Here is a 12,961-nt window from a genome sequence, read left to right as displayed (position 1 = left end):
AGCTTATAGATGGCTCACTCTCATGAGTAAAAACCTTTAACATATTAGTATAAAATTTTGCAATAATCTTTGTCATTATTGCATTAATTATATCTAACAAAAATTGTATCAGATCTGATAGGTTATTTACATTAAATTAAATTTATTGACAATAATAATTATTAATAAGAAACATTTGAGGTCTACATTTCAATCAAGGTTGCTATCATATATAAAAAAAATATATGTGATTACATCATTGTTTTTTCAATAATGATATTAATCTTCACTAATTCTTCAGTTTATATTAATATTGTGCTAGTTTTGTTGGCTTGAATTCCTAGTTTGTATTGAATCTTACACCTCAGGTACAGTTACTTATTATTTGCTCTTTTAATTTAACTATTAAAATCATCAGTGTTAAACAATATTGGTGGGGAAAGGTAAAATAGAATATTCCATGAGAAGTGGTCTGTAATTGGTTATTATTGCCATCCTTAAGAACCTTTTTGTGTCATAATATAATTTTTATATGTTATAAAAATTGACACTGATTTTCACTTCATTTTCTATTTATAAATATTATATTTGGTAATGTTAAACATCAAGTGCTTTAAAAAAAAAAGTACCGTTGATGACTGAGTTTATGGGTTATGGTTTCTGTTATTTTTTTCAGTAAGTTGTTTTAAATTTAATTTTAACAACCTATTTGTGTGATTTCTTTTGAGTTTATCAATATATTTTTCTTTTATCCTCTTCATTGGTGATATGGAAATAATTAATTGTAGAAAACTAATTGAAATATTCTCTATAAAGAAAAAAATTGTTGGCCAGAGTAGATACAGTTACCAGAAGCAATGACCGAGAGATGACAACACATTGGAGATATTAACATTTCTTAGATGCACTTGTTTAACTTGCAATAGTTTCTAATGTACCTTTACAATCAAGTGATGTAATACAATTTTTTCACGTTTACATATCCTCACAATAATTGTAATTATAAAACTTCAATCATTTACCACAAATAAGTATAATTGCTCTTTTCTTCAAGAATGTACAAATTACTTACTTTAGATCTGTCCTCTCCTTTTTTCAGTAGCTTAGTTATGTATGATGTATTTTCAGAACAATCCCACTAAAAATTTCCTTAAAAACTAGTTCACCTGATCACATGAAAATTTTTTTAGTGTTTGTTGTTTATGTGCATAATAGCTCAGTCATAGTAGATTCAGCTAGGAACTTTGGTTATAATTTTTTTTTAATTTGGTCAGTTTTGTACAATTCTGCTGGTATATAAAATTTACTTAAAGTTTTATTCTGATTTTTCCTTTTTTATTTTTATCTAATAAAATCAGTTAATTTTTACTTTTATCAAATATTTTATTTGATATTCTACCAGTTCAAAATGATACAACTTTACTTAATTTTTTTATGCATTATAATTGCTGTTGCCTTTTAAACTATCAGAATATAAAAAATTTAACATAAGGGGTTTATATCTTAAAAATCTGATGTGGGCACCACATGACTTCCTTGTATGCCTATTAAATTACATATACACATTTTTTTAAATGAAAAGTGCATAAAATTTTATTTCATTAATAACTTCTGATATTTTTTTCTTTTTTTTGTTATTATTGAAATATTATTTATCGTAACATTTTTTTACAATTAGAGTTTAATATGATTGTTAATGAATCAGTATATTTAAATAAAAAAATTTAAAAAAAAGGAGATGAAGTCTGATTCAAACCAATGTGCCTTCCCCTTATAAGATCTAAATATTCATTCATTAAAATTTCATTTGGCTTTAACTCTGGAACCAATAAAAATAAGTACCACTTATGATACATTGTTGAAAAGCTCTCAATGAGAGCTATTACTGCAGTTAAGAAAAAGGCTTTTTTTGGACACTTTTGATTGCCGATTGCAATCAAAAAGGGAGGTGCACAACTAGATGTTACAACAGTCCTAAATCCCAAATTTCTCCATCCTGCGGCTAATAATTTTTTAATTATGCAAGATATGTACATACACATACATACTTACATACATACATATATACATACTGTCGCTGAATGGCTTCGACAGCATGTGGCACTTAATTACCTTATGGTAGCCCTGAGAAGGGCTGTTGTCAAATGATTTTGACAGCTCGTAATTCATAACCTTGTGGTGGCCCTGAAAAGGGCCGTTTTTTGTGTTAGCTCTGAGAAGAGCTGTTGGGTCCAGAAGCTGGTTTACGGCAAAGTCAAGGAGTTGTGGCTTGTCCATTAAAGTCAGACCAGGCTTCCCCTCAGCAGCAGTTGGGTCCCCACTACAGCATGGCAGTGGTGGCCCCCAGAGCCCTGTAGTGTCATTTTGGCGTTGGTCATCCTTTGCTGGTGCAGCTGAGGTGGTTCTTCCTGAGCAATCCCATGCTGGACTGGCTTCTGCTGCTGAGTCCACCAGCCAGGACGATTGAAGCTCAGCGAGCTGGAGCTGGAAGGTTTGTGTCCACCGGCTCCCTTAGCAGGCTGGCCAGGCCTGCTGCTCCAGCGGGGATGTTGGCATCTGCTGGGAGGTCAAACGTTGAGGCAGCCAGGGAACTTCTTCTGTCTTCTTCCATCTTCTTCTTCTTCTTGGTCTTCTCCAGATGGTGGTCAACAATGAATTGAAAATTCACTCTCGTGCACGCTCTTTTATTGGAGCCTGAGAGTGGTTGGGCTGCAGTTGGTATGGTGGGAGAACTGTGCAGTGGGATTGATGCTTGTACCAGTGCATATGTATAGTGTGCGTCAGCTCACATCTGAGTTGCTACCATGTTCGTCTGCCAATATTAAATTAAGCATATATGTGGTAACAATATGTACGTACAGACGTCATGCTGAAACTAGTCAAAATGGATTCAGTGATGGTCTAAATGGATATTTTCATTGAAATCTGAAGACCAAAATCTGTATGTTTTAAGTTTAATTACTTTAATAATTTGCTTAATTTTCTTTATTCCTCTTGAATTAATAGAAATATTCTCTCTAATTTTACAGAAATCAACAGTTATTTTGGTATAATGACAACTTAATTACGTTTAAAATTATTTGAAAATTCTATAAATAGTTTTATTTACATTAATGGTTAATGGTTAATTGTAATAATGATTTTATATAATATAATATTATAACAATGTTGTTATGTTGGTTCTGAGTGTTACTAATTTTACTTATTATTTTACTACTTGAAATACAATTTGTTTCTCTGTTTGCTAGATAAAACTGAATTTAGTTTACTTGACTACTTAGAAGGTTATTTACATTTTATATTAATGATCTAATTTTACACTTTTGATACACTAATAGAAAAAATAAATTTTATGTATTCAGTTCCAGTTCTGAAAAGAGTAATTTTTATAATATATTTGAATTGTGCTGATGTAGTTCAAATGGTAATATTTTATTTTTGTTCATGAATATCAAATTTATTTCCCTATTTTGAGGAAAAACTTGGAAATATAATGGAAACTTACTGAATGAGACTTGCAAACATTTTCAGAAAATTTAGAACATTTTTACATGCATTTTAAACAAGTTTATATTTACATAATTAATAAATTTTTAACATTTAAAGTTAAATATTTTTTTACTTTTTACATTTAAATATCTTTTTTTTTTAATTCATGTAATTAATTGTAAAGTTACTGTAATAATTACATTTTTATTACTATGAATGTTAAAAGTAATTTTATGTATATATTAAATCTTTTGTCATAGGGACTTAATGCAGAGGAAGAATTGAAACTGATTTGTCTTAACTCATTGGACAAGAATTTGGTTGATTTTATAATAGAATCGCTATTAAATATATGGAATAAAAATGAATTACAAGCATGGAAATTTTTAACCCTCATTTCTACAGTTTTAAAGAGGTATGAAGGTTCAGCTGCTGTATAATGCTGATATTTGTAAAATAATATAATGAATCTAACAGATAAAATAATATCTAATTTATTAGAAAAATTTAATTCAAAATAATAACAGATTTAATGTTATTAACAACGTCCACATTGTACTGTGCCTGTGGGTGTCTGTACACGACGTCTGCTGCAGCGTATAAATGTTGACACTCCCTCATTCTTTCCATCATGTCCGTGCTCATATCCTCCATGGAGAATAAACCTTGTAAATTTTACATTTGACCTTATAACATACGATAAACGATCAACACCACCTACTGTTTTCCGGCAGATGTTTCAGTTTATTCTCACCAAGTCGAACCCAGATGCGGTGATATACACTGATGGGTTGAAACAGGACAGTACCATTGGTTGTGCTTTTGTTATCAATGAAAAGACTTATATGTTTGGCCTACCCGGTATTACGATTGTGTTCACCGCAGAACTACTCGCTATAAATAGGGCTCGAAATATCGTTAGCTCTAAATATAAGAGCATTCTTATTTGCGGTGACTCGTACAGTGCTCTCCAGGCGTTAGAAAACTTTTATTCCAAACATCCTGTTGTCATTGACATTTATGATACAATCGCTGAGTTAGATAAACGCAACACAGAGATAAGTTTTTGCTGGATCCCTAGCCATGTAGGGATTCTAGGTAACGAAAGAGCATATTCTGCTGCCAAAGAAGCGTGTATTCAACCTCCTTTCACCACCCGAGTTACTACCTTTGATTTTATCAATCGTATAAAACAATCGAGAGCAAGGTGGCAAAGTTACTGGGTGACTACCGTCGATAATAAACTCTGACGGATTAAAAATTCAGTGTTGCCATGGGGCTCCTCTTGCAGAAAATCTCGTCGTGAGGAAGTGGTCCTTTGCCAGTTATGGTTAGGACATACGAGGATCACACACGAATACCTAATGTCAGGGGAAGTCCCACCCCTATGCACACGATGCAACTGCTGCATGACTGTGCACCACATTCTTGTGGACTGCATATGTTATGCGCCGTTGCATCATCAGTTTAATCTACCTAGAAACGTCCCTGATATTTTGTGCAATAATAATGGAATTTTGGACCGGATGTTTCTCTTTTTGCATAGTACCAGGTTACTGCAAAAAGTTTAATATTATCTTATATATTTTTCTGTTAGAAGAGTTTTTTAATAATTTTAACCTTTACTTTCAATTTTGGTTCTATGTATTTAATTTTACTATCCGGGGAGGGGACCTTTTGCACAACCCATCGGAATTAAATAAGTTTTATGTAGTTTCTTTATTCGATTATTTCAACTTTTATATTTTATCGACTTCGTCTCTGGTGTTAGTTTTGAGTTTTATTTTGCCTTCTTGGCTTGTTTTAATAAATTTTTATTATATGATTAATATTACATTTACACTTTATAAACTTTATTATTTTGGGGTTATTATACCCTTTTATTAATAAAATTCCGGGCGATGATAACGCCCAGGCATTTTTCGCCCACAAACAAAAAAAAACATTTAGTTTGTTAATTCAGTCATAAATATTTAATTATGGCAGAATAAAATTTAGATGTTAATGTATGTCTTCCATTATTGGCAATATTTTTATCACCAATGTCTGGGATGTTAATCAACATCTTACTTTAAACTATAGCTCCTTTTATAGGTTTTTTGTTATATTCTTACTGATTTAAAGAAAAGTATATGTATATGTGTGTGTTTACACACACACATGCGTGCGCGTGCGCGAGGCATTTAATAATTAATGAGACAGATTAATGTAGAGAAAAAATGATTTATTCAATGACAGTGAGATCTTTTGAACGTCAAGTTGGCAACCTTGGGAACACATTTAATTGTGTTTCCAAGGTTGCCAACAATTAATTATAATAATGTCAACGTAATAATACCAACAGTTAATATAATTATGATCAAACAGCTGTGTTTGATCATAATTAATGTAAATATAACCTCTTTAGTAGATTTCAGAATGTCATCTTTGCACGATGTGGAATAGCAATGTTCAATAATAAGATTTTTGCTATCAGAAGTTGTGAAACTGGTGGAAATTTACCCAAGATGTTGAAACAGTATGGTGAAAAGTGTTTAAACCGCAGTAATGTGTATAAGTGGGTGGAACAGTTTAATTCAGACAGAACAAGTTTGACTGATCTCCATTGTTCTGGAAGATCAGCTTAAGTTTCGACTACTGCGCTGCAGAATTGCTTTAATGATCTTATTCGTAAAGACAGGAGAGTAAAAATTTCCCAAATTGCTAGTTTGTGTAATATCAGTGTTGGTACCACCCATTCAATCATTCATGACGTGGTGAATTATAGCAAAACATGTTCGAGATGGGTTCCAAGACAGTTGACTCAAGCTCATAAAGACCACTCAGATTCACATTTATTTTGAGCTCAAAGAACAGTTTGAAGCAGAAGGTAATCGTATAATAACATGTGATGAAATGTGGATGCACCATTTCAAACTCGAATCCAATTGGCAAACTCTTGATTGGAAACATACGGATTTTCTCACCAAAAAAAAATTCAAAACTCATGCATCAGCCGCTAAAGTGATGTTGATAGTCTTCTGGGACTCACAATACCCAATTTTTAGTGACTATTTAGAACAACAATATGCTGTGAACAGTGAGTTTATTCTAACATGCTCCAATAGAAAGTGAGACCTGCAGTAAGGTGAAAATGTCAGGGCGCTTTCTCAAAAGGTGTGATTCTCTTGCTTGATAACGTGTGCCTCCACATTGTTCAGAGAACAGGAGAAAAACACTTGAGAAGTTGAGTTGGGAGGTGTTGCCACACCTCCTTACAGCCCAGACCTTGCCCCTTCCAATTTTTGTTTGTTTGATCCACTCAAAGATTCTTTATGCAGCAAGAAGTGTGACGAAAACGAATCAGTCAAAAAAGCGGTATACAAATGGTTCAAACAACAAGTTAAAGACTTCTATGCTGCGGTAATCAGAAAGCTTACAGAATGGTTTGACAAGTGTCTAAATGTTGCTGCTGGAGACTATGTTGAAAAGTAGTGTAAGTTTTATTGCCATTGAAAAAATAGTTTTTTCTCTATACCACTTTGTCTTGTTAATTATTGAATGTCCCTCATATGTATATATGTAGGCTGACTTCTAAATATTATTTAGGAAAAAATTAAACAAATCTTTTGAGATACAACAGTAATTTATTGTATTTGTTTTATTCGTAATTTGTTATAAATTGCATAATTGTTATTAATTTTTTTAAATATTCTCTTTTATGATACTTGCACATCATTGAATTTGTACATATTTATACTTAAAATAGTTAACAAAATTTCTCATCAAACGTGTATTATAAATTATATTTTCAAAAAAATTAAAATAAGTTCCTAAACTTTATTAATACCACAGAATATAGCATTATTATTTATTATCAAAATAAGAAAAAAAATCAAATAAATAGAATTGGTGCAACTGAAAAAAAAATATGAAGCAAAAATAAATTTCACTGATAAACATAATTTTTGTTAATAAACAATACTAGAAAAAGAATTAAATCATATCATAGTCACATATTATGATATCATATCTAGTACTGAAGAGTGAGCTTTCATGGACAAGATTAATCATGTCTGTGCATGTAAAAACAAGTAGCTGAAAACAACCTGAATTGTTTGTATTAGACTTAGGAATGCATTGATTTTGTTCAGTCTTATTGCTGTCTTAAGTTTATTAACAGTGCAGAGTCATAATGCCTCGAAATTATGTAAATGATGTGGATGCCTTTTGTTTTGTATATGGTGTTTACCGTTAAATCAAATAGAAAAATCATTACACCTTTAATTAAAAAAGCATGTCATTTGTACTTTCACTTAAAATTGGTGATCAAGATAAGATGTCGGCTCCTCATATAGTATGCACTAATTGTTCTGTTTATTTAAGAGGATGGCTGAAAGGCACACGGAAGGCTTTGCCATTTGGTATACCTATGATTTGGCATGAACCATCCTGTAACTGATTGTTACTTTTGTGTAATAAGTGTGTCTGGAATTTCTAAAAATTCTAAACATACTGTAAAATATCTTTCATTGCAACCTGCAATCAGGCCTGTACCATACAGTGAAATTATTCCAGTCCCTGACCCACCTGTGAATGTATGTTTCAAAAGCAGCAAAGAAGAATCAGGCAGTACTGAAGAAGACAACAATGATTTTGATTTTGAATTATCTTCCAATAAGCCACATTTTATATCACAAGGTGAATTACATGATTTGGTTAGGGATTTAAATTTATCAAAAAATCAAGCTGAACTGTTAGGATCAAAAATTGCAAGGTTGGAATTTACTTAAAAAAAATACAAAAATGTCAGGCTTTGAACGCCAATAAAAAGAATTTTTCTCAGTATTTTATTGATGAAAATTATTTGGTTTATTGCACAAATATTGATGAGCTTATGTTGCACTTAGTACAAATTCATAAACCTGAGGACTGGCGCCTTTTCAAAGATTTGTCCTAAGTATAGTTTAAAAGTGGTTCTACTACATAAAAGTTACAAATATCCTTTGATACCAATCGTCTATGGTATTAATTTGAAAGGGTCATATGATGTGATGAAAGACATTCTTGAAAAAAGAAATTATAAAAAACATAATTGGAACATATGTGCTGATTTGAAAGTTATTGCTATTTTGTTAGGCATGCAGTTAAGCTATACTTAGTTCATGTGTTTTCTTTATGAATGGGACAGCCAAGTTAGGGAAAACATGTTACCAAAGAGTGGAAGAAACGAGACAGCTTAAGTCCAAATGCGAAAAATATTCATGAGTTCTTAGTTGAAACCAAAAAATTATTTTTACCCCTTCACCATATCAAGCTAGTACTAATGAAAAATTTTGTAAATGTAATGAAGAAGGATAGTCCTGGATTTTTGTATATCAGGCAGAAATTTCTGAATGTAAATGAAGAAGGAAAAATTAAAGAAGGAATATTTGTTGGTCCTCAAATAAAAAAGATTGTCAAAGGTGATGTATTTAACTCAATATGTACAATGTACAGCTTGGGCTTCATTTAAAGACATTTGCAAAAGTTTCCTTGGTAAACAAAATCTGACAATTACCATGACATTGTTAATCAACTTCTTACTTCATACAGAGGTATGGGATGTAATATATCTTTGAAAATACATTTCCTCCACTCGCATCTGGATTTTTTCCTGGACAACCTCGGAGATGTTAGTGACAAACACAGTGAATGTTTCCACCAAGACATTTCGGTGATGGAACACCGTTATAAAGGGAAATGGAATACTAACAAGCTAGCCGATTACTGTTGGACATTAATTCAGGATGTGTGTGAGGCTATTTATAAAAGAGAAGCTTCAGCGAAATCATTCTAACATGGACATGGACATGCAGAATTATAAATTTTACAGATTTTAGTTATATTTCTCATAATTTTTTTTTGAAAAGTAATTTATTTAAAACTAAGGGCGATAGAAAAATTGTATTTATAGATCTGTAATGTACACAAAAAAGCAATTCAAGAAATGCTATCACACTTGACAAACATTAAATTTTTTTTTTGCCTATCAGTGATATTTATGATTTCAGATTTATTATACAATATTTAAATCAACATTATTGGGACTTCTGCCATGATAGTGTGAATAAAATGTTTGGTGGAATGAGAGATGTTTTTTTAAAAGAGGAAAAAGAATTTACAGATTTGTTATGTAAAAAGAGTTTCAAGGTTGTGAAAGTATGGAAATAATCGAGATTGAGGAGTTTTCATATTCACTCTTCTCACCAACTCATTTAGATTTTTCTAAAGTAATTTGAAATTGATTGGTCTATGACTTGTTAAATAAATTATTATTATACTCCTAAGTTAATTAATGAAGTTAGTTTGTTAATTAATTTATTTAATACATAATAATATTTGTGATATAAGTCTGTTTAAATATCTTTAATCAGTCACCTCCCTTATTAATCTGAAAAATAAGCTATCCACATTTGTATTTACTAGTATCTTGCCAAGATGTATTGTTTCTGAATACACAAGTACTGTTGAACTAATTTTATAAAAGATCCTTTATTGCAAACATTACACAATAAATAGAATTTCAAGGTTGATGTATAATAATTTTTTTATTATTTAACAAATGGGTAGTAGTACTGACTGAACTAGTGCTGAAATGAAATAAGCTTTCTACTACTCGACAGTACAGTACAATGATTAATTGTAGCAGTTTTTATTACTCCTACATGACTCAGCTAAACTAAATCTAGGATCTGGCAGTCTTTGATCTTTTGTTTCATTCTTCTAATCTTCCTCATTAAAATACATACTGAGATACTAATAATATATGTATGTTAAGTCACATAACTGTAATTGGTATTCCTAAAAAATGACAACCATCTTCAAAGTGCAAATGATTTCAACCGTACATTGAAGATTCACTGTTCACCATAGAGGCTTGCTGTAAAGTGAACATTATTACTCACAGAGAAAGTAGTTATGACTGGAGTTTGTTGTGGATAACAACATAGCCATAAGAAAAACTGGGATAAGGGACATACAGTGTAAAGCATCAGCTTAATGTACCTCTTTCTGTTGTGAAACAACTGGTTACATTCATGCTTTAATTCTCAGCAGCATCAATAATGTTAAAAAATTTTAATTTACTATTAAGATCTATAAATGCAGAAACTGCTGTGTTAAGAGAAGTTGAAATGTTAATTTCTTACTACTAATTGTATTGAAGGATTGATCAGTTTCCCCTTCTGAAAGGGGACAGCATATGTTGTATATTTTTTCCCATAGAAAAGAGTTCATAAATCTTTTGTTTTAATGCTGTCTTTAATGAATCTTTCCTATAGCTGTGATGTTTATGATATCTTTAATGATGCATAGAGGCTCCCACCATGGACTATTCTGGTAGTCCTCCACCCCTGCTGCATCTAATCCAAAGGCTTCTGTCAGCAGTCCTCTAAAGCCCTCATACCTTTCTCGATGCAATGATGTCCTTCCCCAAAATCTCAGCAGATCTGTAATTGCAAATCAACAGCCGATTCTCTGGCCTCTTCGGGTATTTTTACACACGGTATTGTGTTGATATTTCACTTTAGACTCTATTAAGACATTGAATGTCTTTCTTCTCTTGAGGAGTCTCTGTTGAGAAGTGAACGTGAAAGGTTTTGTTGAATAGTGCTCCTGTGTTAGTGTGTGTTACTAGTGCTTGTGTGTTGGTGTTCTGCTTCGTTTCTGGCTCATCTGTGTCCATTACCATGTGATGTCAGCAACATCCCGTTAGGACGCCTACCCAGGCCTTCAGCCACATACCAAAGCTATTGTCAACGACCGGATAAGTTTTAAACCTTTGTTTAAAAACTTCCTAATTTTATTTATTTTTATAAGTTAATATATTAGTGAATACTATTGAATTTTTACAAGTAATTTTATTCCTAATTCTTAAATTAATTTATAAATATTAATATTACATTTATAAAATATAATAAATCTGTTATTATATTTTGTTAATTTGATATTACTTAATTTAATTTAACTTAATATAATAAGTTAATTTTAATTTAGTTAATTAAGCCATTAAATTGGACTCGATGTAAATTAAATATAATATAATAAATAATTTTATTATATTATATTAAATTACTTCTAGTTTTAACCTTTTTACTTTTTATTTTAAATTTTCTAAGACAGACTTTTCGTCGAAGTCAAAAATAGTTAAATAACTTGATATTAATTTAAATTTTAGCAGTACTCTTCGGACGATTCTTTCTTAATGGAAAGCTATCTAATCTGAGCCCGTCCTCCTCCCCCTCGTTCACCCTCCTCGGAGTTTTCTGATGGAGGAGAGGATAACATTGTGGGAGCAAGATATCGTCTAAAGCGTAGGTCGGTAACCAAGGGTGATCAATCCTCCGAGGAGCCGAACACTATGAGGGGCAGTTCTGAAACGGCAGCTGCCACCATGGAGGTTAGTGATGGAAATTCCTCGCAAACTCCGGTCACTAGGCGGGAGAAAATCCTACCTATCATGTTGGATTGCCCTAAGGAGTGGCCAATGTTGGCGAGAGCAATCTCCGCCATTACAAGAAGGCGCCTGGTAGCCAAAAGTACTTCGCTCTCTGTAAGGCTACAGCTAAGCAGCGAAGGTGACTTAAGGGAAGTGCAGAGTTTTCTGCATTCCAAGGGAGTCACCTTTCACCTTTCACTCCTTTCAGCTCCTGAAAGATAGGGAGATCAAAGTGGTTATCTGGGGCATCCCTTATGGAGCCACCCCAGAAGAGGTAAAAGAGGAGCTAACCTCGCTCGGTTACGAGGCAGTTTCAGTTAAAAAAGCTGACGACGAGGGCCGGAAAGGAGACCCCCACGTGCCTCGTCACCTTAAAATGAACTCCAGCCAACAGGGGAATGTATGACCTGGAAAACTTATTCTACTGTAGAATTACGGTGACCGCATTTGTGTCTCGAGAGGGTCCGCTCCAATGCCACAGATGCCAAAAGTTCGGCCACTCGTCGTACTATTGTCGCAGGGCACAGCTCTGCGTGAAATGTGGTGGAGACCACGACACGGCGACGTATCTGTATTCGCGCGAAGAGCCTGCCTCGTGTGCAAGCTGTAAGGGGCCGCACCCGGCCAATTACAGGGGCTGTCCTTATTATAAGAAGCAGCTGAAAAAGCAAAAGGGCACCCAGAAAACGTCTGTCGTTATTGACGGACGTAGCTGGGCACGAGTTGCCGGAGGGGGAAACCGATCCTCCAGCCGCAGGTAGTTTTATCGGCGGGAACAGTGACGATGGAAAAAGGGGAATCACCTACCCCCACACCACCAAAGCCTAAACCGGCAGTAGTTACAAGAAAGGGGGAGGCCAAAAACTGAACAAGCCTGCGACGAAGCCTGCTCCGCAGGAAAAAAACGGCAGTCGAACAATCGGCAAAATCAAAGAGGGCGGGTGCCAAACCCACGACGTCTGGTAGACCAACCAAGGTCCCAGAAGCTCCACTCTTCACCAAAAAGGCGTTATCGACTTCCGGCCCCTCCAACGG

At 33.3% G+C, this 12,961-nt stretch overlaps 1 protein-coding gene across 1 annotated transcript in view; it reads left to right on the top strand.

The window, feature by feature from the left end:
• The window catches only part of LOC142317336 (uncharacterized), a 67,949-nt gene that overhangs the window by 31,525 nt on the left and 23,463 nt on the right, over window positions 1-12,961 (top strand). The window contains exon 3 of the mRNA XM_075353813.1: window positions 3,729-3,883. Within this exon, the coding sequence (XP_075209928.1) occupies window positions 3,729-3,883 (155 nt within the window). The remainder of the gene's footprint in view (window positions 1-3,728; window positions 3,884-12,961) is intronic.

This window comes from Lycorma delicatula, chromosome 1 (assembly GCF_047948215.1).
Source record: "Lycorma delicatula isolate Av1 chromosome 1, ASM4794821v1, whole genome shotgun sequence".
Lineage (NCBI taxonomy): Eukaryota > Metazoa > Arthropoda > Insecta > Hemiptera > Fulgoridae > Lycorma > Lycorma delicatula.
This window is presented reverse-complemented; position numbering and strand designations above follow the sequence as displayed.